The sequence below is a fragment of the Idiotropiscis lumnitzeri genome, chromosome 18 (assembly GCF_059441095.1).
Source record: "Idiotropiscis lumnitzeri isolate Australia: NSW breed Sydney's pygmy pipehorse chromosome 18, RoL_Ilum_1.0, whole genome shotgun sequence".
Taxonomy (NCBI): Eukaryota; Metazoa; Chordata; class Actinopteri; order Syngnathiformes; family Syngnathidae; genus Idiotropiscis; species Idiotropiscis lumnitzeri.
The window spans coordinates 7,061,906-7,087,685 of record NC_142408.1 but is presented as its reverse complement, the minus strand read 5'-3'; the positions used below and the strand labels follow the sequence as shown (position 1 = coordinate 7,087,685).

General features: G+C 45.5%; 4 protein-coding genes across 5 annotated transcripts; 2 read left to right on the top strand and 2 right to left on the bottom strand.

Moving 5' to 3' along the window:
* Window positions 1-1,049: 1,049 nt before the first annotated feature.
* zcchc9 (zinc finger, CCHC domain containing 9) lies at window positions 1,050-3,008 on the bottom strand. The gene is made up of 5 exons (XM_088281021.1): window positions 2,658-3,008; window positions 2,198-2,348; window positions 2,039-2,131; window positions 1,512-1,580; window positions 1,050-1,285 (listed from the first exon to the last, which is right to left on the bottom strand). The coding sequence occupies exons 1-5, from the start codon at window positions 3,006-3,008 to the stop codon at window positions 1,173-1,175; spliced, it is 777 nt and encodes a 258-aa protein (XP_088137147.1). The 3' UTR covers window positions 1,050-1,172.
* Window positions 3,009-3,812: 804 nt separating this feature from the next.
* ddx56 (DEAD (Asp-Glu-Ala-Asp) box helicase 56) lies at window positions 3,813-8,538 on the top strand. Its single transcript, XM_088281020.1, has 14 exons — window positions 3,813-3,940; window positions 4,416-4,577; window positions 4,657-4,811; window positions 5,009-5,179; window positions 5,699-5,789; window positions 5,943-6,184; window positions 6,440-6,568; window positions 6,656-6,769; window positions 6,835-6,929; window positions 7,000-7,073; window positions 7,755-7,844; window positions 7,932-8,037; window positions 8,116-8,222; window positions 8,330-8,538. The coding sequence occupies exons 1-14, from the start codon at window positions 3,884-3,886 to the stop codon at window positions 8,393-8,395; spliced, it is 1,659 nt and encodes a 552-aa protein (XP_088137146.1). The 5' UTR covers window positions 3,813-3,883; the 3' UTR covers window positions 8,396-8,538.
* aebp1a (AE binding protein 1a) lies at window positions 8,535-17,276 on the bottom strand. Its single transcript, XM_088281019.1, has 20 exons — window positions 16,832-17,276; window positions 15,678-15,902; window positions 15,507-15,581; window positions 15,177-15,227; window positions 15,040-15,099; window positions 14,902-14,970; window positions 14,611-14,688; window positions 14,420-14,529; window positions 14,027-14,166; window positions 13,789-13,873; window positions 13,570-13,714; window positions 13,404-13,483; window positions 13,147-13,270; window positions 12,882-13,078; window positions 12,631-12,804; window positions 12,012-12,137; window positions 11,201-11,447; window positions 10,893-11,032; window positions 10,545-10,644; window positions 8,535-9,777 (listed from the first exon to the last, which is right to left on the bottom strand). The coding sequence occupies exons 1-20, from the start codon at window positions 17,067-17,069 to the stop codon at window positions 9,209-9,211; spliced, it is 3,033 nt and encodes a 1,010-aa protein (XP_088137145.1). The 5' UTR covers window positions 17,070-17,276; the 3' UTR covers window positions 8,535-9,208.
* A 943-nt stretch (window positions 17,277-18,219) lies between these two features.
* Window positions 18,220-25,750, top strand: ash2l (ash2 like, histone lysine methyltransferase complex subunit). 2 transcript variants are annotated; one of them, XM_088280722.1, is made up of 17 exons: window positions 18,220-18,352; window positions 18,876-18,942; window positions 19,038-19,183; window positions 19,437-19,525; window positions 19,612-19,706; window positions 20,288-20,383; window positions 20,464-20,559; window positions 20,773-20,848; window positions 20,929-20,946; window positions 21,418-21,535; window positions 22,007-22,224; window positions 22,616-22,783; window positions 23,068-23,261; window positions 23,323-23,415; window positions 23,883-23,981; window positions 24,942-25,001; window positions 25,077-25,750. In XM_088280722.1, the coding sequence occupies exons 1-17, from the start codon at window positions 18,294-18,296 to the stop codon at window positions 25,182-25,184; spliced, it is 1,800 nt and encodes a 599-aa protein (XP_088136848.1). In that variant the 5' UTR covers window positions 18,220-18,293; the 3' UTR covers window positions 25,185-25,750. The 2 variants fall into 2 exon arrangements, with proteins under 2 accessions (XP_088136848.1, XP_088136849.1); XM_088280723.1 differs by having other exon boundaries at window positions 18,288-18,352; window positions 24,942-25,750.
* The last annotated feature ends 30 nt before the right edge of the window (window positions 25,751-25,780 follow it).

Genomic DNA, 25,780 nt, shown 5'->3' with positions numbered 1-25,780 from the left:
TTGTCTTCCCTTTGGGGCCTTTATACTTTTTTTATGTTCAAGTACAACCAGGTGGCATCTGTAAATGAAGCCTCTGTGCTGTTCCTACCACAAGAAAGCACACACACCGATCATTTGGAAGTAAGAGGCTAGGAGGGGGTCTAACTGTGGTGAGGAATGGGGGGGGGGGGGGTTGGCTGGTTCCGAAGTTTTGATTCCTGTGTTGACTCCACAAGGTTCTTATTGTTCTTGCGAGTATTCATGAGATGTAAACGTCTGCACTAAATTATGGTTGTGAAAGGCTTGTAAGGAGACCTGAACGTCATTATCAGCAATGAAGTCACAGGTTAAGTTTGTAAATGCTAACACACACGGAAACTATTGGAAAATGCAAGTGTTCCGATCACTCTTGATTATTTGAGCTGCTTGATGTGCGTTTGGACATATGGGGTGTTTATGACCCTCAACCTAAAAGCACGAAGCACTCACCAAGACATAATTATACCCACACCTGACCCCTCAACATTTAACTCAACACTTAATCCTAACATTACCAAAACTGAACCAAAACATGTTTGACACTACATATAATGATGCCAAATTTGTTGGCCAGTATGTCGAAGATTTACAGTAACTCTGTATCACAATTGTCTCGCAAAGTTGCTCGAAACCACTCTTCAAAAAAAAAAAAAAAAAAAAAGCACAAGACAAAAATGAAGATCTTCCAGGTCATTTGGAGGTCACTTGATGACCTTGAAGCTGAATCTTCAACTTCACCTCAGGCTGCACGATGGCGCCGCCTTGTGGCAGAGTTCTCACATTATATCAGTTTGACAAAAGTCAATCAAAATTAAAGGAATTATCCAGTCGAGATGGTCCATTTTTCAATAAACTCAGTTTATATATTTCTTGATCAGGAAACTGAAATTAATTATCATTTTTATCCATTCATTTTGGATGAATTAGAAAATAACTTGGGAATTTTAGTACTGATGTCATTATTACATGCAACCCTCTTATGTAAGTGCCAATGTTAACGTCAATCTGTTCCTTTTAAAGCACTACACTCCTTACGAAAAAACAAGCGTTTTTTTATTGAAAGGATAATTTACTTCTCATAAATCAAAGACAAATAATTTTTGGGAAGAAAGTAGAAGGTAGATTAAGGCCACAGGGTTGCCATGGCGACATGATCAGAAGAACACCACTTTGCTGGGCTTGGGTTTGCTCTTGAGGACGGGGACGTGGAAGTCCTCATGGTCGGCGCTCATGTTGTTGGACAACCAGGCTAACGTCATGTTATGACCTGCAAGGACATTTAAAAACAAAAACAAAAAATGTAATTTAAAAAATACATGCTTGTAAGCCTTTTTCTTCTCGTTCCAGTTTTCCTCCTTTTTACCCCTTCACCTCTTATTTCTTCCCATCTCTTTTTTCCTCTCTAATTTCCTCAAAAGAAAACTTTTGCCACAGCCAAGACATCAATAGAATGTTAGGAGGAAACGTCCACTAGGTGCCTGCTTTGGACTCACTGGAGGTTTGATGTTCGGGACAGTCCTTCTGGAAATGTTCCACCGATCCGCAGACTCGACAGCTTCCTCCTGAGAACCAAACAAGAGTCAAAATGGAGTCCACCCATATGGCAGATGAGGGCCCGCGGCTTGTCAAATACAAAAAAATGGGACGGTAACTGCGGTAAGCGAAAATCCCAAATGAAAACTGATAAGTGTCAACTCGAGGTCATCACATGAAAACGACAAACAAACCAAGATTCTGAGTTATAAATTACATTTATTATTAACATGATATAATTCAAGGAAATTTCACCTAATCTCAGTAGGATGTATGAAACTGGTAGTCCTTCACATTTATCAGTACCGAAATATTAGCGATGTCTTAAAAAGGATGGTGACCACTGTTGACTTAATTGTGAGCTTTCATCTAGTGGGCAACAGTGGAATAACATCCAAAACAAACACGCTGTAACCTGTAGAAAAACAAAACAAACTGCCAAAACGAAGATAAAAACACCTCAAATACAATCGCTTAAACACTGTACCTTGCGCGTAGAGGCCTTTGGGGTTGTCCTGACAGGAGCGTGACAAATGTCCCGTCTGGCCACAGATGAAGCACTTCGCGTAGGGGAAGTCGCCTGCAAAAAGCAACTGTTATGATTTACCAAAAGAGGTGGAGGAGGAGGAGCAGAGCGGATCCTGACCAACAGCAGGGTCCACTTTGGCTCGACAGCGCCGGATATCATGCTCAGTGGAGCCGCATCGGTAGCAGATGCCGCGACCCATCTCGTGGTCGCGCTCTGCCTCGGGACAGTCGGCCAGGCCGTGGCCGGGCTTCCTGCAGTTGAAGCACAGCTGCAAAGAGGATACAAACAACTTGATCGAACAACATAGAGTAGCACACAGCTGGGTGATATGGCCTGTCAGTAAAAATATCAAATCTCACATTTTTTCCACCCAAATCTCTTTTCCCATTTGAATTGATTTGCTTATAGAAGAAGCAAATTACTTCATTATCAAGTTTACTTTTTTTTTCAGAGCATTAATTGCATCGACTGTCACAGAGTTTTCTTTACAGATAATGTGAAAATACAAACAATGCTTCCTCTAGGGGGAAAAAAAACTTTAGTCAAAACACATACATAAACTTATAAGTGATCCCACCATTTTGTTCTTCTTGTCTGTCTGCCTCCTAACCCTTCGGTTTTCTCTCCGCTGGTCCTTCATCAAGGCTACCTCAACCTCCTGCCGCAGCTCCTGATGCCCATGCGTCGTCGTTGCTTTTGTTTGTCCATTCTGCTGCATAAACTTCAGGAAGCCATTGACATCTTGGTTTGTGTATTCCTTCTTCTTCTTGTTGGGCTTCTTCACCACAGAGGCACCTGGCTGCGTTCCTCGAGCATGGCTCCTCTGAGGTCCTCCACCTCCTCGCCCTCCCGCCCTCAGCTGACTCCAGGGGGTGGCCTCTGCCGCCTTGTGCTTGTGGACGTTGTTGGCCCTGGCCCACCTCGTCATGGCGGCGTGGTCAATTTGTGAGGGACTGAGGAAAAACACAACAAACTTCATTAAGAGGATAGAGATATGTCCCATGTGTAGTGATGCCTTGACCTTCAAGTGTATCATTTTTTTGTTTTTTTTTTTCGAGTTAGGAGCCGTCACTTGGCGGATTTTTGGCTTTGAGATATAAGCTAAACTTTAACACAAGCCAACTTCAGACAACGAGCCAAGTAACAAGTTTTTAAATGTAGGAATAGTTTTTTGTGTGCCTGACATTTTTACTCAAATCAATGAAAAACTATAATGACTTTTACAACGATTACAAGCAACTTTCGGACCAGCGTCCACTGCACCTCTACGTTAGCATTTTAGCACGACAACTAAAACGACCGTTGTCATGTATTCAGTAACGTTAGACTTCCCCACAGTCAGCAACGACCAACTACGTAAGATCAAACAACAATTCGAAAATTTTTATTAATCTCTTCATTAAATCTAAAAAAAGCCCCACAAGATTACCTTAAAAATTGTAGCTTTGTCCATGTGATGCTGTTTTCCCGGAAGTTGGTTCCTATTTTCCCTTGCAAGGCAAAATAGCGCTCTATCGCCACCGTTTGTTTCGGAAGAGATGATGCGCAATGGTTACTTTTGTTTGAATAAATTAAGATTATCGTCGCATTATTGTTCAGACTTTTTTAATTGTTTTGGAAAGTCGCATGTTATTTCTTAGTGAGTATTTTCCGAGCAAAAAAAAAAAATCACAATTTCATACTTTAAATCGTGATCGTGCTCGAGACGAGACACGTGAGTAGAAATAACGACACACTGCTACGCGAGCGCAAGATGACGTTGAATTGGTGCGACGCACGTGTACCTTCCCTGGAGATGCAGCAATGGCTACCGATCGGCTTCTATTCCACGAAATGGGCCTTGATGACCGTCTTTTACAGGTGACAATCTCCGCGTGGTGCTTTAGAAGCAAAATAAACTCAAACGGAACAATTGAGCCCTAGAAAATGAAGAAAACGTCTACTTTTCCAAGTGGCTTGTTGTCGGTCGTCATTCGTAAACACGATACGAAAATAACAGGAAAATGCGGTGACTTACTTTTTCCTCCTCATAAAGTTCATTAATTTAAAGGGGGCTGTGTATAGTAACTTTTTTCTCATATCCGACCGCTATGTTCCCCCCACCTTTGTCACGTGAAAGGCGCTATATAAATAACGTTGTATTGTACTCTGGTACAATACAATACGATACAACATTATTTCTATAGCGCAATGCCATACAAAATAAAATACATATATTAACGACTACATCATACATAACCTTGCGTTAAATAGCTTGCTTTTCATAACTTGCCAGTGAAAAGCATATTAAGAGGGTTATAGTGTTCACAGTTCTCTCAATGGATTGTCTTTTTAGGCGGTGGCTGACCTGGGTTGGGCCCAGCCCACGTTGATCCAGGAGAAGGCCATCCCTCTGGCTCTGGAGGGCAAAGACCTCCTGGCTCGAGCCCGGACCGGCTCTGGAAAAACTGCTGCTTACGCCATGCCTGTCATCCAGCGCATCCTGGCCTCTAAGCAGGTTACGGACCCAAACATCCAGCACCAGAAAACCGAACAGGCCAGTTGTGACTGATTGTGTCTTGTTGTGTCGTCTTCAGAGTGTTCGCGAGCAGGACGTGAGGGTTCTGATCCTGGTGCCCACCAAGGAACTGGGCCAGCAGGTCCAGACTATGATAAGGCAGCTGACTGCGTACTGTTCCAGGGATGTCCGTGTGGCCGACATCTCTGGGAAAGCCGACGTGTCGGCACAGAGGTCACTTCAGTTTCTTGAATCTTGTTTGGACAAGGAAATGCATGTTCAGATTGGTCATCACATGCCTCTTTAGGAAGCAGTGGTTCTCTGATATTATATTATTCTACAATTATTACTACAATTCATTCACAAATCGTGATGCAACTCACCGGGATAGTTTTGAGTGACAGCAGCAGTTCTTGTCGGTTGCCATTCAGGCCCATCCTGATGGAGAAGCCCGATGTGGTGGTGGGGACGCCGTCCCGCGTTCTGGCCCACCTCAACGCCCGCAATCTGAGCCTGCAAAGCTCACTGGAGACGCTGGTAGTGGACGAGGCCGACTTGCTCTTCTCCTTCGGCTTCGAGGAAGACCTAAAGAATCTGCTGTGGTGAGAGAAGCCACGTGAGCCAACAAATCTGTTTGAATGATTGGTTGGGGCGGAGTTGTCGTGAAGATTAGTTTTTCAAAGTGGACGTCAGTTAAAACATTTTCTTTGCAATAATTTGTTCTTTGTGGGCACACTCATTTTGATCAATATCGCATTCGTGGAATAGGAATGAGAAAGACGCATCCAGAATTTCCTTTCATCAATCTCAGTCTGCATCCGTGTTGACATTTGACCGCCCTCTGCTGTTGACTGGAATTGATGCCAAAATGTCCTCAAGCCTCGCATCGTGAACGTCACGTGACCAAACTGCAGACAAATGGATGAAAATGAATTAATTAATCTCTTTCTTATTCCATCGGCGCAATATTAATCACAATACCGTGTTAAGACGAGCGGGGGCATTTGCTTTTTCTTTTTTTCTTTTAGTGTTACCCAGCCCTCGCTGTATGTAATTGTGTCAATGTCACTGTGTTGTTGCTTGTGCTAAATGCAAATCTTGTGTGTTCAACTCTCCTGCAGCCACCTGCCAAAGATCTACCAGTCCTTCCTCATGTCAGCCACCCTCAGTGACGACGTTCAAGCCTTAAAGGAGCTTCTGCTGCACAATCCTGTAAAGTCCTTTGCCCACAATTGATGACAATCAGTCCGTTAAAATCACTTGTGGTGCAGTCACTCGAGGGCTGCCTGCAACAAATGATTTTTCTTTTCTTTAGAATCGATTTAAGCTGTTGATTAATCAATGAGTATTTGGTTGTGATGACAGGTCACCCTGAAGCTACAAGGCTCCCAGCTGCCGGACAGCAGCCAGCTGCAGCAGTTTAGCATCCGGTGCGAGGAGGAGGACAAGTTCCTGCTGATCTACACGCTGCTCAAGCTGCGGCTGGTGCAGGGCAAGACGCTCATCTTTGTGGGAGCCGTGGACCGATGCTACCGTCTCAAGCTCTTTATGGAGCAGTTCAGTATTCCCACATGCGTGCTCAACTCTGAGCTGCCCGTCCAGTCCAGGTCAGACCCCAGACGTCATCCATCTTTTCTCTATTTTTTTTTTTTTTGAGAATGTACTCCACTTATGTTGATATAATTGCATGCCATCTGCAGTTCTAAACAACATGTACTGGTTGAACAAAAGTGGTCCAACAACTGACTCTTGACGGATGTCCTCATCATGGCCATTCAATCAACTTCAAAAACAAATGATTGGCCATAAAACATGAGCTTGGTCTGCAAAGTTAAGTTGACCATTTTTGCTCCTACTTGCAGGAGTCACATCATCACACAGTTCAACCAGGGATTCTACGACTACATCATCGCCACGGACGAACACAGTCTCGCCGACCCCGCCGCCGCGTCAAAGTCTGCGCAAAAAGGCAAAAAGAAGAAAGCGGGAAAGTGAGTTCTCATTCCAGCAGGACTGGAAGTCTTTTATTTGGAATTACGGCTGAATGTCCTCAAGGTGGATGTGTGCTGCATTGGTAGGGCTAAAGAGAAGGAATACAGCGTCTCCAGAGGTGTGGATTTCCAAAATGTTGCCAACATCATCAACTTTGATTTCCCCACCACCGTGGAGTCGTACATCCATCGAGTGGGAAGGTAAAGAAAAGTTTTTATCACCTTAAGTCCTCAGGAGCAAAAGTTGATGTTTAGGTTTCATTTAGGACGGCGAGAGCTGACAATCCGGGCACAGCCTTGTCCTTTGTCGCTCACACAGAAACGGCTTTGCTCTCGGAGGTGGAGGAGGCGCTGACGGGAGGTCAAGAGTGGTCGCATACGCACGTTAACTCATTTGAATAGTTGTGTCACAATCTCTTTGTTGTCTGCAGATAATGCAGAATCCCCGTTGAAACCGTACCAGTTCAAGATGGAGACCATTGAGGGCTTCAGGTACAGATGCAGGGTGAGTCTTTTTTTTTGGCGGGGAGATTTTTGCCAACCAATACCCAAGTTCAATGGGATGAGAACAAAACCTTGAGACCCCAAAAGTCATTGATAGTATGGATGGGGGATTATTATTGCTTATTTTTCTGCAAAAAAGCTAAATAATGCGCAAAGTAGAAATGAGGGGCACTGGAGATTAATTCATGAGCACCCGAACAAGTCATTGGCACTTGGGAAGATCGTTTGTTCTGCTAATATTATTGCAAAAAGACAGAAAATATACGAATTAGACACGAGAGGCATAATAGATCCATCTTCGGAACTCATTGACACTTTGGTGGGGATGTTTTTTAATGGGGCATAAAAAAATGATAATAGAATTTCAAAGACTGAGTACAGAAGCCTGAGAATCGACATGAGTGACTGGCACTGTTAATTGGTGCTTTCTTTTGTAAAAAGTAAGCCACCAAAACGAAATATAAGAGCCAAAGAAAACTACGTGAACTTGTAATAGGACCATGAAGAAGCCCACAACTCACATCAGAAACAATCCAAATTCCGTGGAAGAAACAGCTTTTTCATTTTTTTATTTTTAAATTTTTGTCCATTATTTTGTCTTCTAAATTGAGAGCAGCTCTGTTTCTGTTAACTCAATTTTGTTGATGTGATGATGATAATTCTGGATGATTTCCCAACAAAGGACGGCATGCGATCAGTCACCAAGCAGGCGGTGCGAGAAGCCCGGCTGAAGGAGATCAAGCAGGAACTGCTCAACTCAGAGAAGCTGAAGGTGAGCACAGCTGCTTGCTTTGAAACATCGATTTTTCTTTTTTATGTAATATTGAAATGTGATTGGTCGACTCTGATTGTCAATCAGACATACTTTGAGGATAATCCCAGAGACCTGCAGCTACTCAGACACGACCAAGACCTTCACCCTGCCGTCATCAAGCCTCACCTGAAGAACATCCCAGAATACCTCAGTCAGTCACGTCTGTCCGTTAGCATGCTAACATCATTTTCTTCTGCTGACTAAAAGTTGTCTTTGTGACCTTGTGCAGTCCCTGAAGCTTTGAGGGGTGTCATCGACCCGCTGTCCAATAAAAGGCGGCGGAGAAGCCTGAACCAAAAGCCTAAACCACATAGAGTCTCCAAGAGCAAATTCAAGGTAAGACACGCCCCTTTTTTCCTTCACACTGACTCATTGTTGCAGTCAAATGTAATGTTTTTTTTGTTTTGTTTTTTTAAACTAACACAATGTTGTTGTTTTTCAAGGGGAACAATCCGCTGAGGAATTTCCGCTACACAAAAAAGGGGCAGAACAAAAAGCCCAGCCAGTAATACGTTTGGATGAAACGTCATCAAAAATGAACGCATGTTGACTTCTCCAAAAAAGGCACACAAATATCAAACATTGCCTATTTTTTTCTTTTTTTGTATAGTTCCATTCGTAATAAAATGTCTTGACGCAATGTGCAAATCAATTTCTTCTCGTCTTCTTTTTATTGAAGTGTTTTCACGTTCAACACACGAACATTCTGGAACAACTAACAACCATGCCAATTTGTCTGCACTTGTGCGCTGAAAAGGACAACATTCTGGTTTTGCTGTACTTTGGTATTAACGCCCTTGAAATGAATTGCCCTTCATTCTTTCCAACTCCCACCAAAAACACAACAATGTTGTTTTTTAATCATTAAAAATAGCACTAGTTGAGATTACAAATAACTTTTATTTGTATTTCTTTTTTTAATTACAATAAAGTGCAATTACTGCTGCACGTATAGAGTATTATTTGATTGCTAGAGGCGTGGCCTGTCTCAGTGTGATGATGATAGTCGGGCTGAGGGTTGTGTCTTACAGCAGCTCGTTGGAGTGTCATCTTGTATTTCTATATTTGACTGTTTGTCCCAATCAATAAACGGCAACTGGGGCACCCTTTCGCGTTGAAGTTAAAAGTGCCTTCAGGCTCGAACTGGAAACCTTAAAATGGATAAAATCTGCTTCGGTTGATTCCCATAATCGCAATATTCATCAGAATGCCGCGCATAGGTTAATGGGGTCCCATGGAACACATTATTGCAAATGAAATTTTGGCCTTGAGTTCCTCTTTAAGGGGTCCTCTTGCCCGTGGAAGAGGACGTGTTAGGTGTCTCAGTCGATGGTAAAGTGAAAGGGGTAGTCCTCAGTGGGCACTGAGTCAAAGATGATGCTGTCAAAGGGGTTTTCGGTGGACAAATTATCCACAGGGAACCAGGAGTCGTACCAGGAGGTGGTGGTCTGGGGTTTCCGTGTGGTGGTGGTAGTGGTGGCGGTTGTCGTAGTGGTTGCGGCGGTGGTCGGGGGTGTGGTCCTTAGGCCGGCGCGTTGCTTCTGCAGGCGTAGCCGACGCAGCCGCAGGATTCTCAGCCGGCGCAGTCGCTCCGCGCGCTGGGCGGCGGCGTGCTGCTCCTCCGGGGAGATGGTGCTAGCGGCGTTGTCGCCGGGCTGTGTGGGCTTGGCTTCGCCGGCCTTGGCGACCACACGGATGGGCCGGTTGCCATTGAGTGCCAGGATTTGCTTGATGCGGTCCCAATTGGACTTGGCCAAAGTGAAGCTGCAGGATGTGGCGCCCGAGTCGTAGCCCACCATGCACAGGCGGGTCTGCGGCGTGTAGCCGTCGGCCTTGGCCGTCACGCGGTACTCGCCGGGATTCAGCAGGCGCCAGTAGTCACCGCCCAGGGCTGCCAAGAAAGACCACGACATCAACCTTCCCTCACATTCCAACACGAAGAAGTAGTTGCAAACTGATCTTTTTTTTTAACTTCTTTTTACCCACTAGAGTCACAGAAAAATGTGCCCATCCGCAGTTTGTCGGCTTTTTAAAATGCCACAAGAGGGCGCCAGTAGCCACGGAATTCTGTAGAAGTGACTCATGATACTCGTTTTTTATTTTTCGGCTTCGAACTCGACATGAGATTGTACCTGTTTTGTTGTTTTTAATTTATTTCATTGTTGATATTGTTTTGTTTACATTACTCTATATTGTGTTTGATTTAACACACTATTACAGCACATAGCTCCGGCTGTGATAGTTTTTTTTTACACACGTTTTCCTTGAAGCCCATCAAAACTCACCCGTTTGCAACTATCGCCGTTTATTTGGGGTGGGGTGGTTGTAACGTCCGAAGATGCCACAAGATGGTGTCAATGCATTGGCAAAGAGCAAAGTAGTCTTTGAACGGAAAGAAGTGTGTTGAAGTGAATTCGTTGACAGATTAAGATCTTGGGATGTTGGGAGAAGTTAAATTGAGCCCCTTTGTTTTTGGGGTATCCTGCAGGGCAGCTACCAATGAAGTTCTCGTTATCAGCCGGCAATTGAGATGACCTAAACGCACTTTTTGCATTTTTTCCTCTAAATCAAATAATGTATGTATGTACTGTCAAAACTATTAATATGGGCAATTCCAAACATTATAGGGGGCCGGTGAATTTTTTGTGGTATTTATACCGGTGATGACGTCATGGCGTATCCCCTCCACTGATATGGTGGCGTTGGCCAGTGCGTTTCCTTCCATGTCTTTGACCACACCTTTTATCCCGCGATGCACCTGGGACACAAGACACAAAAACCACAAGTGCTGTGACACTTGGGAGAGCAGTTATTTCCCAAACGTTATCTTGTCAAGGAATTTGACAAGTTGTTGCAGGCCAGCTATCCAGGCAAACAATCACGCTTCTGACCAGCCCACCGTTGAGAGCAGATTCTCATTTACAATGCAGACCTGGCTGCCAACGGCAAGGATGAAGCGGATTTGTGTGTCCGTTGGCGGCCTGAAGGTGTCGCTGTAGTTCTGACCTGCTCGATGAAAGACAGCAGAGCCTCGCGGTTGTTCTCCCACTCCAGAGGAAGTTCACTCTCGTGTGGAAACTTGTCGCAGCCTAGGAAGATGGAAATCTCCAAGCAGTTGGTGTGCAGGTAGCTGAAGTCGTTCATGCCTGGGGAGGCAAGTTCACAATAAGCAAGTACATTTTAAGCAGGGAAGAAGTCACAGTGTAAAGCTCCTCCTGTGTCTCTCTATTACTTTCCATCTAATTACTTTTTTTCTGGATTACCAAAATTGAGAATATACACAGTCTAATGATAAAATCGGCGTGGACACTGACTTCCCACCACGGGCTTCCAGCTGGCGCCGTTGGTGATGCCTTGTCCCCTGGTGACATCGTCGCCGTGGCAGGATCCGCGCTGGACCTCGGTCATGGTCAGGTGACTGTGGGCGTACGACATGGCCAGCCAGCGGAACATGACCTCGTCGGGTGTCTCCCGCAGGGCCCCCTCGTTCTGACGCTGGATGCGGGCCCATGTGTCCTCGCTCATCTCGCCGTTGGCGTTCCAGTGGCGGTTGTCACTCATCTTGGACAGCACAAGGTCGTCAGGATACTGAGATCATGATATGGCTCCCTCTCCCACAGAGGTATGAGTGAGCCACATAGGCAAGTCCTGATCTTCAAGTTCCACGCATGTCCCAAGTCATCGTGGCAATAAAAAGTAGAGTGGACTCGAGCATGTTGAGCGAGTTACAGTTTCTTCTTTTTTTTTCAGAGTCGGGAAAAGTTAGATGTTGTTGGTGTGTCTGATAACTGTAATTCACAAGCCTTGCTTGTCGTCATTCTGTTTTTCATGATTAGAACCAAAACATTGAATCCAAATCCAAAAATCTTCAAATCTACTTCCGTGATCTTTCACAAAGTGGTCTCTAGAGGCCACATCGTAGCATCCGAGTGGGTTGCCAGGAAAAACTGAAGTTTAAGTCGAGGTCAAGTCGAATCTCATAATATCAAGTCAATGACAAGCAGAGTTTTTCTCTAGTTTAGGCAAAGCAAGTCACATGCCCTAAATCTGGAAACTTAAATCTGACTCGAGGCAAGTCACATGACTCAAGTCCCCCACCTCTGCTTCCCGAGTGGTCGCCCTTACCGAAATCTGCGGCCGCTGCATGTCGAAAGGGTACGTGACTAGTTTCTCGCCACCTTGCAGGTTCGCTCCCAACACAAAGGGGGTGCGCTCCATCCAGGAAATGATGGCTTTGGTCTCCACAGCCATCTGAAGGCCAGAAAGAAAACGGACAATTGTTTAGTTTTTGTGCTTTGTAATGACCAATCATGGCACATCCTCTGTAAACAGGTGAGCCGTGATTGGTCGTTACCTAAGCCTTGAGCAACTGAGGTGACAAAATGGCCGCCACCTGAGATGGCTAAAAACAGGCGTATTTTGCAGCTTCACTCCTATTCCACAGATGGAATATTAATCAGAATGCCGTGTTTTGGCTGGTGGAGGCGCATAGAACTTTATTAGTGTTAAGAAAAGTTCTGGGTTGTCTTCCCCTTTAATCAGCATCTCTGGTGATTAAGATGTATTATATTGGCGGGTTTTTAGGTTTTTGTCATGTGTTAAGGTAAATACTGATCACAAACTGCTCCAGATGATATTGCCCTTTTTTTATAGTTTTGATGGTTTGTGTCATTGCATTGCTATTAGCAGACCGATGACGTAAATTCCCATCGACCAAATGCAACAGAAAGCACATCCAACTCACGGATCCATTGAGGAAGTTCTCTGGCATGGGAATGTGATGGTTGGGCACAAAGCGTGGGACCCAGCCACGGTCCTCCGCCCCCCACAAAACGCTGTTGAGATCGGGAAAATTTTGGAAAATGTCATAACCCTCCTCGGTCCAGTGGCCCAGAACCCAGTTTCCCATCTCAGATCCCTGAAGGACAGAAAACGGCATCAAGTCTCCAAGATGACACAGAAGTGACACAAGGTTGCTTCTCCAAGTCGTCGTACCGCCTCAAAGGCCAGCTCGTAAGCGTCAGGGTTGAGGGATGGCACCAGGTGGATCCTCACTCCATCCACCAGGCGGCGCACTCGAGGGTTTTCATCATTGTACTCCTTGCACAGGAACTGCATCAATAGAAGGAGGAGCTCTCGGCCCAGCACTTCATTACCATGGAGACCTGCCGTGTATCGGAATTCTGGTTCGCCTAGACAACCAAAAACACCTCAATCAGCATGTTTTGTTGATGTGATTGACAACCAAGCGCTCTCTTACCCATTTCGTGCTCCCCAGGGTTGTCGGAGATCTCCATGGCGTACATTTTCAAACCCTTAGAGCTTTTACCAATGTTGTAGATTCTGGTGATGTTGGGACACTCCTCGTTTATCACCTTCATCATCTGGAGCCGACAATATTGTTACTACAGGTTACAAAATCTGAACTTCTGAATATTTTCGAGAGCACAAGTCCATCTGTTTAATGCTTTGGTACTAGAGATGTTTTGACTGAGCTACGATCTAGAGGCAAGTGACCTGTCGCATGTCTTTGTAGTTGTGATGTCGGAAGTCGAGATCGTCAGAAGATTTGACTTCGTTCTCGCTGTGTTGGCTACCTGGAAGATGACAGTCACAGGATTACGTCGTCAAACATGTGACATCTGACAAAGCGGCTGTGTGGGAATGTTCTTGGCATAGTGACCGGGAAGTTGACAGGCCAGAATCTCGGCCCGGAGACACAAACTGCCGTTCCAACTCTGCGGCAGGATTCGGATATAGCGTGCCACCACCGGCCAAGAAAACTGGTTCAGAACCGGAGTATCTCCATCCACGTTCCCGTAGAACAACTGAAAGGGAAGAATATTTGTGTTCATTGTCACTATTCCGGAGTGAAAGTTCTGGTGGCGGCCCCACTACTTACCCACTCGGCATAGCCATCATGAAGAACCGTCCAATCGCGACTGTCATTACTGAAGGCCACAAAGTAGGACGATACAAAGTCCTCCCTGCAAGAAGATACAAATACAACCAGTATACAGCATGAAAAACAGAAATTATGATTGTTGCATCTGGAACAGATCCCTTTGATAGACAGGAAAGCATTTTCATTTTGGACTTATGTTCCATGTCGAGGCTACAAAAGGGTTTGAAAGACCCACATCTGCTCAGAGTTTCTTCCCTGGCTGATGATGCCCGAGAACTCCACCTCCCGTCTAGCGTCCACCTCAAACCAGCTGTTGGTCTCCTCAGGCTCTGCGCACCACGCACCCCCATAAAGATCTTCGTCGTTGGTGGAACCCTGTTCGGAGAACAAGAGTAAGTCCGGTCTGATAGAGTCCAGTGTGGCCTTTGGTGGTCAGTCATTTGTTTTCGCTGTAGTTGTCTAGTGTGATCTGAGTCAGTTGATGTAATCTGGTAGTCCAGTCTAGTATGATCTGGAGGTCCCGTATAGTTGAGTCCTTTGCAGTCTGGTGTTCAAGTATGGACCTGCGTCCTACTCAGTTAATTGGGTTCTGGTCTTCGAGAATGTTGGACGATGAAAACTGTGTTACCTGCATGTTGAGTCTTCCCCTCTGAGCGGCAAATCCGTGTTGGGACTGCGAGGAGGCCAGCAGCTGGTCGTCTTCCACACGATGGGACTCCAAACCCAGAGGAGGACATTCTAGACGCCACAAAGATGCGCTTTAGATCGTTCCATGCATGAGCGACATACAATCTCCATATTTTGGTGACCTCATCTTACTTTTGGGTTCTGGTGGCGGGAAGGTGTTTTTCAGTCTCTCCTCTTCTTCCTCCTCCCATAGCTTCCTCTGACGTTCGGCTTCAACGGAACCACATGACCGTTTGCACAAACGACTTCCATGTGTACACACACCCACACTGCATTCAAACTGGGAGAGTCATGTGACGATGCAATGACTTTTCAGTCTCCGCAACCTCGATCGCGTCAGAGTGCAAACACGACTCGCAAAAACGCACATTTCAGGACAAAGCCCAAATGCAAATGGTTCTATTTGAAGTGATCATTGCTGACCTTTTTCTGCCTTTTCTTTGCGTGCTTGCTCCTCCTCTTGCTCTTGCTTCTTCTTGGCAACTGTGGAGACTAAAAAAAAAATGCACAGGCTGACAATGATGACTTGCGCCTCAGCGCTGGCGCCACAGTCGTACGTACGGTCGTCGTAGTCGTACTCCTCGTACCAGGGGATCACGAAGGGGACGTCGGTGTTCTCCTCTGAAACACAAGTAAAAGATTCTTCAAAGGGAATCACCACTCCAGCAAGTTACCTGAGCGCCGGATGCGGGGAATACCTGGGATGTACACGATCACCTCCGGAGTGGTTTGCTGATTTTTGTCTCTGCCTGAAATTCACGAACAAACTGTTAGGAAATGATGGATTTTCTTTGATTGTTTTGCTGGTCCTAAGAGTGGCTAAAAAATACACATTACCACATACATAGGTGAGAACAACACATTAGGATGGGATGGATTGCCAGCGGTAAATGCTGATACTTGCAGCCTACGTTGATTCATGAGTAAGTAACATTTTCTGTTTGGGCCACCAGGGGTCAGCACAAACAACAAAAAAATCATCTGAGCACGTTTCAAGCCAATGTCTTTTTCTCACATGACCCACTGACCCGGGATCCTCCTGACCAGGTCTGGTTCTTCTGGCTCCACCCACTTGGGCAGCTCAGTGGGGAATTGTCTGGTTGCTATGGAAACAACGAGAATACTGTATTATTCCATGTCACCACCCGTAGAACATTCAACTCCTGTTTCGATGGAAAACCAAAACAAAAAGCACATACTACTTGAGTCTGTGGCATGTTGAGTCAGCACTTGTGGGTCTGGCAAGACCGTGGTGGTGACGGGAGCAGTGGCGGTAGTGGTGGTGGCTTTGGCTTTGGCTTTTTTGGGCACTTTGGGCTTCTTGGTGGCTTTGGGCTTCTTGGTGGCTTTGGGCTTCTTGGTGGGCTTGGGCGTCTTCTGTTTCTTGGCCTTGGCCTCCTTCTCCGCCGCCTTCCTGGCTTTGGCTTGATGGAAGCACAACATGCAGCCGATCACATCAAAGCGGGCAAATTGATGGGATGCTTAACAATAACCTGACTGGGCAACATTGCCAAATGAAGAACATCACTCCGGATAGGATCAGACCAATTAATTAGCATATATTGGTTATCATGATTTTAATATTGAAATTGCCATCTGCCTGAAAGAAATCTATAACACACTTGTTTCAAGTCAGAGTCAATTTGTCATCCTCCAGTGGAAAGTTGTGTCCCGTTAAGCAAACCGCAACATCAATCCTGTCTGTTGCTTGCGGAATTTTTTCGCGCCCGCAGGCTAGCAAACTTGTCGGGAGTGCCTTCATCGGCACCCAGCGCCTCCACGTTGCCACAGTTACCACAATTATCCCATCCTCACCAAGCTTGCCAACCGAAGGAAGTGACGCCAACGCTGCGCCAATATATGACGACATGACGACTACCTTTGGCTCCAAATTCAAGTTTGCATGTGCTCAGGTGGGTTTGGTTGTCTATCTGTGCCCTGTGCGAGGTTCTTGTAGGTCATGAAAAACAAACCATATCACATAATTTGAAAAAGTATTTTTTTGTGAACAAAATCAAATGCAAATGAGAAGACTTTTTGAATGAATTGAAACGTCAGATTTGTTGTCCTATTTTTTTCCCAAAACTAAAAAAAAAGGGGGCGGGAGTTACCAACCCACCACCAACTGAATTAAAGTCAAAAGGATGTACAATGAATAATTCCAAACTATTATAAGCCTGCTGTTTGGCAGCCTGTCCAGGTTGCATCCCGCTTCTGCGGCAAAAGGTCATGTTGGGTTAAGCGTGCCGAGTGGACAGCCGCTCCAGTGAGCGACTTCACTACCTGGCTTGGCTTGCATTTTGAAAGTGCAAATTGTCTTCCTGTTGTGTTGTGGGAACTTGACAGCGCTCACCTGCCTCCACCTCCTCCGGCGTTTTCTTCTTCTTGGCTTTTGGCTTGTCCACCTCCGCCACCGGCTCGTCAGCCGCCTGGTCCTGGGGGTCGCCCAGGGGCTCGGGCAGCACCCGTCTCTCCGCAAGCCCCCGGGCCTCCCTCACCTGAGCCTCCCGTCCCCCGTCGTCCTGGCTACTGTATAGCAGGACGCCCCACAACGTCAGGAGCAAGCAGGCTGCCACCAAAAGGCTCCTCATGGCTGCAGGACAAAAAGCAAAGGAAGCAGCTGAGCGAGCGAGCGTCACAGACCGGGCCAGATGTGCCTCCCCAACAGGCAGGGCCAGATGTGCCTCCCTGACAAGGCGGACGTGAGGCCTATGCAGGGGGACCAGACATTGATTGTTTTCAAGTCTGCGATCTGCCTCCTCCTCCTCCTCTTCTTCCAATTCTTCTTCAGACTTTTTTCTCTGTCCCGACCAAGGGAGGAGCTTGTGGAGACATATGAGACATTCCAGCTGAGGAGAAGAAAAAAAAAAACTGCTGAGTCATCTGGAAAAGAGTTTGTGTTTGGGTTACGTGACGAGCAGCTCTTCTCGTCTACCGACTGCAAGTCACATCTGGGATTTTTTTTTCTGTTGTTGCTATCGGCAGACAACAAAACAAAGAATATTACTCATGCAAATCAAATTATCAGGACTTCTCATTGGATTTTCAAGGCCTGGGTGTCACCTGAGAGTCTCAAGATGAGGGTGAAGGTTGCAAAAGATGCATTCACCTCTGAATTAGGTGTTGGGAATTGTTTTAATTATTAGCCAGTGGTATGGTTTCAAGGCAGGATTTGGGGTTTGAAATTATCATTAGCCCCAATATGTTTGTTTTTGTTGGATTCTCTCGGGGTATGTCGTCTTCTGCACAGTGATTTACGGACAAGACGCATTTTTCTTTTTTTGCCAAGTGTAAAAAATATATTTCACCGGTGCGTATAATCGTTTTCACTCTTTTCTTTCCCGCTCGTCGCATCTTCTCTAGCGGCCCATCTGCATCTTTGTTTCCTTCATCTGTTTCTCATTGCTGACTTTTTCTAATCACGCCAGAGGAAGGGGGAAAAACATCTGAGCAACAAGCTGGACTGCACATAAAACACGTACCGACACAAATATTCAGACTATTTCTCATAATAACAAAACCGTTTTTAACTCTTTAATTACAGCGCTACTTTAACTTCCGGGTGTGAGTTACAAACCATAGCTCGGCTGATTTATTTTATTCTATTTTTTAACTTTTACAAATTACACGTGTTTGTTTTCCTATCATGGTGATCTTTACACATTTTGTTAGATATCCATTCTCAATAAATAATTTCACCTCCTTAAAAAAAAAGCGTCAGTTGGTCTCCGTGCCTGCGGTGTCGCTGTGTAGCCAAGTGGGCCTCGCGTCCCCATTTGTGCCATCGCGATATTTCCCATTGAATTAATTCAAACATGGCGTCAAAAGAAGAGGCGGGCAGCACCGTTGGGCTTGAAGCGGATGCACCCACAACGTACGTTGATTATTTTTACGCTCCAGAACACTTTTAATGGCGCGCACATGTTACATTTTCGAGTGGAGTAATTTTAAAGCAGTCTCGACATCGCTTTGCCTTTAAAGCTGCCCGAGTGGATGTCATAGTGCAGAAGGAGCCGGCGAGAGAGCGGCGAGCTTTGTTCGGCGGGGGGGGGGGGGGACAAAACAACAACAACAAAAAAAGCAAACTAGTTTCCCGATTATTCTTATAAGGACAAATATACTATGCGCAATATTGTTGGCCTGTGGTTGGATAGACGCTCGTTTTAGCGACACTCGGCAGGGAAATGTTTGTAACATGTAATGTGAGCGAACACAAGGTAAACGATTCCCAATAACAACATATCGCAGGGGAGGGTGGTTCTTTAATCTTCAAAGTTGCTTAGTCCTACTTTGCAAATTAATGCATTTTTTTGTTTACGAATGCACAATGACCTAGGAAATACGTTGTTGATGTTGTTGTTGTTAATTGTTGATTTGTGAATTGTGCAACTTTGTAGCGAGGCGGCGCCGACTGAGCTTCCTGCCAGCATGGACACGGAGTCTTCCAGTGGCAAGGAGCGCCTGGCAAGTATCTGATGCTGATGAGGGGAGGAGGAGGAGGATGATGACGATGATGATGAGGAGATGACATTTTTTGACGAGGGCTCCTGTTGCCACAGGAGGGGGCGGGCGATGCGTCTGAGCCCGCCGACATGCTGACCGGCTCAGGGGACGAGGACAGCGGGCGGCAGCTGGGGGAGGTGGAGCTGCAGTGCGCCTTGTGTACCAAGTGGTTCACTGCCGACACCTTCGCCATCAACACCGCGTACGTAAGCCATAGCGACCCACTTCTCGCTCAATTTCCTTGGGAATTAACCAAACATTGAGGGCTGGGTCTCAACCAAATATTGTTTCTAATTTATAGGCCGTTATGGCATTTTAATTGTACCATTTTTTCCCCCCGACTATTTCACCGCAAGTCAGAGTAACTGATGTCCATCTCAGGGGCTGGGCGGCCATTTAGTCTTGTCCTGCTACATGCCATTAACTTGTAATTACGCCCACCGTCTTTTCTGCAGGACTTGTCTTCCCTTCATGACCAACTATGTGTTCCACTGCAACGTCTGCCATCACAGTGGTAACACCTACTTCCTCAGGAAACAAGCCAGTAGGTCTCCTTGCGGCGCTCTATTCCACTCGGGTCCGCTTCGGTCCAGTCGAGTACTCACCTGGTTTTTGGTTTTGTGCTTGCAGACCTGAAGGAAATGTGTCTGACGGCGCTGGCCAACCTGACCTGGAGGTCCAGGAGCCAAGATGAGCATCCGAAAACCATGTTCTCCAAAGACAAGGTGAGCAACGCAAACGTTTGGGGGGACTCAATGGGAGTCGTACAGTTGACATGATGCACCACCGGAGTTGCAAAAAAAAATAAAAAATAGAATAAAATAGGAAGATGACATGCAAGCTCAGCCGTTTGGTGTCAATTTAGTTTTTAATTATCATAATTTAACATTTCCCCTGCTTTGAGAAGTATTTATAAACATTACCAATGCAATGACAACTAATTAATTATCAGACAAAATGGATAATTATTTTGGAAAATTGATGAATACTTCAGACATCTTCCATTTCAAGTTGTATATATGCTGTGAATTTTAGTTTATCAACAGTAAATATTGTGCAATTTCTGCCGTCCTCCTGATGGATTACCTTTGTGTTGAATCCCAATAAAACAATAGATTTTTCTTTGGCAAAAATCATTATGAATTTATTTGTGCAATTTCAATTTGAAATAATGACTTTTTTTTCATTCAAAAGATGGAAATTTAAAGTGCACTTTTTTAATATGATTTATCAACTAATCAACATTAATTGATTCGTTTTCTTAATTGATGATTAAAATAATGGCGGTCTGGCTTCTTGGGCGCAGGACATCATTCCGTTCATTGACAAGTACTGGGAGTGCATGACCACCCGCCAGAGACCCGGCAAGCTGACGTGGCCCAACAACATTGTGAAGACCATGGTAGCGCGTCGCCAGCCAGACATGACACGGCCCTCATCGGCTTTGGCGTGTCGTCACGCTGCTTTTTATTTTTCCGCCAGAGCAAAGAGCGTGATGTTTTCCTGGTGAAGGAACACCCTGACCCCGGCAGCAAAGACTCTGAGGAGGACTACCCCAAGTTTGGCCTGCTGGACCAGGTATTGTTAACCTTGGGATTGGCACACTTTGGTGTGCAGGGGTCACATTTGATTATGGAGATTGATGGATGGGCCAGGTCATTTGCGTCTACTTCACAGAATAAATCATTGATTTAATAAGAAATAGTTTATCTTAATAGTCAATTAAGAATTCTGTATTGTGTATTGATTTGAGTCTGGCAGCTGATTGTTGTTGCTGTTGTTGCGGCACAGGACCTGGGGACCATCGGCCCCTCGTATGACTCCCAGAAGCAGTCGGCCGTCGCGCCCACCGCCGGAGGCCTCAACGGTCAGTCAAAGTTTCCTTTGAGCTCACTTTAGGTCAGATGCGAGACCACGCCGTTGACCGCGATTGGCGTTGTCTTCCAGGTGGATCCTCTTACTCAGGTGAACGCTCGATTTTGTGGCGGCAGATGGCTGATGCTGCTCTTGTTGTGGTGGTGGTGTCATGTGACCCGCGGGATGGAAGTTGGCTCCAGTTAGATTTCACGCCACCTATGGATGGTCATGAAAAATATATTTTTAATAGTAAGATGCATGGAATCAGATCCAAACAAGTTTCACGCCTTGCTACGGTGGTCCGTATCACGCTTCAATTGGCGAAAAATGACACCATGCCCGACTTCTTCAACTTGTAATCAAGTCGAGTAGGAACAAGTTGAATCTGCTTGCTGTTTTTGCACACGTTTCTGTCAGGAGTAAATATGCTCACAGCTGGCCGCCATAATCGACCAGACATTTATCCTGATCGGTTTTATAATCACCTGGTCCTGCGGTTACACTAATCCTTTGTTTATCGCATTCCTGACCACCCCCACAAGGCAAAGCAAGGCAAGTTTATTTGTATATCCATCCAAGGTGCTCTGGCTCCAGTGGCGGGCAAAGGCAGAGGAGCCAAGCGTAAGCAGCAACAGCAGCAGCAACAGCAACAGCAGCAAGAGGGCGCCACTGCTGGCGCCACCAAAAGGACACGAAGGTACAGGATGGTGGCATTTGTTTATTTATTTATTTTTATTTTTAAAGGATGGTGGATTTTTCAACTGCCAGAAATGGAAGCGTCAAACAAAATGCAGCCACTGCCTAATTGCTGATATTTTCTGGAAAACAATTTGCAATTTTTCCTTGCTCTTTTTTAAGTACAAGTGGACAGAAAGTGCTTTCCGTTCACCAAAATCACAGCTGCCCCGAAAACACTGCAAAGTCATTCCAAAACGAGAACGAGGAGTCGCTAAGCGTTCTAATCGCTAAAGTGAAATACAGAGTTGTGAAAGACCTAAAATAAGTGCTTAGATGTACAGTCGACTTTAACCAGAAGTAAACACAAAGTCGTTTTTAAAAATTGATACATTGAAAGGCAAAAAAACTAAAAGTGGACCTGTGGGTGCCGAAGCGCAAGTGTTCTGGAAGCGCTTTGCACATGACCTGATTTTGGTGCCTCCCCCCGCAGCGACCCGCTGTTTTCGGCTCAGCGCCTGCCCCCCCACGGCTATCCTCTGGAGCACCCTTTCAACAAAGACGGCTACCGGTACATCCTGGCCGAACCGGACCCGCACGCCCCCGACCCAGAGAAGCTGGAGCTGGACTGTTGGGCCGGCAAGCCCATCCCCGGCGACCTGTACCGAGCCTGCCTCTATGAGCGCGTTCTACTGGCTCTGCACGACCGAGGTCAGCACACAAACTTCAACTTAGGCCATAAAAAAGAAAATCTCAATTTCATTCTTTTATAGCTGCAATGGCCATATAAATGGTTATGAACGCAACACCTGCAGTATGCTTTTGGAATATTCAGTCTTCCTCTTTGACACCAACATGCCACAAGATGGCACTTAACGCGCATGCGGATTTTCATGACCATATGGGGCTTTTCGTATTAAAAGGTCCGGTCTGAGTTCTGGCTATTTCTGTATTTAACACATACATATATCTTGACGTGTTTAACTTTCCGCTTGAATTCTGTCCGCGCATGTGGCACAGTCTTGGCCCGGTTATCTGTTGGGTGTTAGCAGGAAGCTGATTTCCAGTGTTGAACTTAAACTTGTGCTCGCCTCGCATTTAGCACCCCAGCTGAAGATCTCCGACGACCGTCTGACGGTGACGGGTGAGAAAGGCTACTCCATGGTGCGGGCCTCCCACGGCGTGCGCAAGGGCTCCTGGTACTTTGAAGTGTCTGTGGAAGACATGCCGCCCGACACTGCCTCCCGGCTCGGCTGGTCCCAGCCTCTTGGTGAGTTTCCGTCACTCTGCTAACGTCCTTAGTGTGATGTCCACGCCGGGGCATACTCGTCATTCAGGAGCACATCTGTCAGTATCTGCAGGGCTTAAAACAAATTTATCATTACTGTGTAATAAGCATCAACGTCTAAAAAGGCCGAAGAATGCAGTTGCTTTTTCTATATTTACCCTCAGAGGGCAATATTTAGGGATTGAAAACAGGTCTGGTACATGTCAGTGGCGAACGCATGGGCTGCGTCTTTGAATTATGCTGCGTCCTCGCATGTACTCTTCCAGGTAACCTGCAGGCGCCGCTGGGCTACGACAAGTTCAGCTACTCGTGGCGCAGCAAGAAGGGCACCCGCTTCCACCAGTCTATGGGCAAGCACTACTCCACAGGCTACGGCCAAGGAGACACCTTGGGCTTCCTCATTGAGCTGCCCGACCGGACCGAGACGGCTCGAGCGCTGCCCGACACTTACAAGGACAAGGTGATGCCCCCGGAAAGGCCGCCTCGCCCGCAATCTGACCACTTGCTCTTGTTGTTTGCAGGCACTCATCAAGTTCAAGAGCTACTTGTACTTTGAAGAGAAGGACTATGTAGACAAAGCTGAGAAGAGCCTGAAAACTATGAGCCCCAGCAGGGTGAGAACAAACTAACAAAAAAAAAGTGGGGGGGCAATTACTCAACTGGGCTTAAAAAAGTGACTTACTAAGAAGAATGATTTTTTTTACTGTTGAATAAACAATTTTTAATTGGTATTTTTTCTTGATTTGAAAAACAATAACGAAGCCCGAGTGAGTGCAAGCAGTTCGCAAAGTGAATGAATGAACAATAATCGATCTGCTTTCATGAAGAACAGAAAGTAATTACTGTTGGGAGGCTGAAACAATGACTGGATTGTTAAAATTGTTGGTAATTAATTTCATAATGGATTAGTTGTCGATGATTCGATTATTTTGGACGCCTCTACTTCAAATGTTGACGTTAGCTTAGCATCCGCTATAGGGACGTGGACGGCGCAGCCCGGCTAGTCATTGAGGCACGGTGTTTGTTTTTAGCGAGTGTGAGGAGGTGGCGCTGATGACACTTGTGATGTGCCCACCGGCAGATGGTGTTCTATAAGAACGGCACGAGCCAAGGCGTGGCCTTTGAGAACCTGTTTGAAGGAATCTACTTCCCGGCCATCTCCCTTTACAAGAGCTGCACGGTGGGTCCCGCCTTTTTTTCTTTTTGTCTTTTTGTGCACCTCCTTCCTCCCTTTTGGTCACGCCTGTGCAAAGTATGGCCCGTTCATTGACATTATTTGGAATGCAATCAAATTTTCTTCTCCTAAAATTGGTATGTTCAAATGGATCATTTATCTCAAGAAACAATGAATCAGCTTACTTCCATTCTGTTATTTACATAAAGTAACAACACAAATTAGTAACAAACGATTGACATCAAAATTTCATGTTTTAGTGTTTATAGAAGTGGCTTATTGCAACGGAACCAAAACTAGTTACAAAAAAAAAGACGTTAAAAATAGTTTTAGATTGTATTAAAGGGGAAGTCAACCACCCCAAAAAAATTGCAATAAAATGTTCTATTCGCCTTCACTAGTTTAAGCACGGCATTCTTATTAATATTGCAGTTGCCGAATAAAAATCCTTCTGTTTTTGTCTATCTCAGGGGGAGTTAACGACCAATCATGGCTCAGCTTTAGAAAAGTGGTGAGCCGTGGTAGGTCGTTACCTGAGCCCCGAGCAACTGGGATGTTGACACACTGACAAAATGGCCGCCCCAGAGATGGCTAAAAACTGCTGGATTTTGCTGTTAACTCATATTCCGCAAACGCAATATTATTATTTCAATCAATATAGCAATAATGTTACATATACACTTAGCATTTTTAATTACATATTTTATTGTTTTACAAACAAAAATACTAAAGTCATTTTTTAAAAATAAGTGCATCATTATGATTAAATTATGCATAACTAAATAAAATAATTGGTTTAATTTATTTAAATGCATAAAATACATGTAAAATTTACCAGCAGTGACAATAGTTCACATTATTTAAACGAAACTATTTTCCAAACACATTCTAAATTTATTTTGGAATTAATTTTAAGCTGTCACAGCAGTCCTTTGTAAAAATGCATTGCCTGCGCCGTGCCTTCAGGTGTCTGTCAACTTCGGGCCACATTTCAAGCACGCCCCCAAGGACGTCGCCTTCCAGCCGGTAAGCGCCCGCCGCGCTGCACTTCAGCAACGCCGTTGCCGTGGCACCTTTTCCATATTGTTTTTTGGTCCGCAGATGAGCGACATGGGCTGGGGCGCCGTCATCGAGCACACGCTGGCCGACGCTTTGTACCACGTGGAGACGGAGGTGGACGGACGCCGCAGCCCGCCCTGGGAGGGATGAGACGCACACACACACGCACGTATGCATGCATCCGTGGAAACTGGCAGCTTCTTGTCTTTATTTGGACTTTTCGCACGCACGAGTCGACAGGGAGGTCAAGTCAATCAGTGATCAGTGCTTCCCAACCTTAACGGCAATGTCCAATAAAAGTCCATTAGCGGGAGAATGATTAATATTATTAGTATTGTTATTATTATTATTGTGGAAGACCTTTTCATTGTTCTGCCTGTCATTATACGTCACTGACATAGATAGACGAGCCAGGATCCTTTTTTTTTGTGGTGAGCACATACCTTTGGACCAATCAAGTGAAATTGGATAATTTCCCACTGTAAGCTTCCCTGGCAAAGTGCTCTTGGTGGGCTTCACCATATTAGATCTCAGTTAAAAAAAATGTAATTCATCACTTTGATTATTAATTGACACCGTGCGACATTTTTAGCGTGTCGCATTTGAATCTGACGTGCTGCTTCACGCCACTGCATCCACTGCGCCGTCCCCTGTACACAATTTCTTTTCTTTTCACTGATGTGAGACTGAAATAAAAATAGGCTACATGGATGACATATGGACCATCAGAGTATTATTGTCCTCAT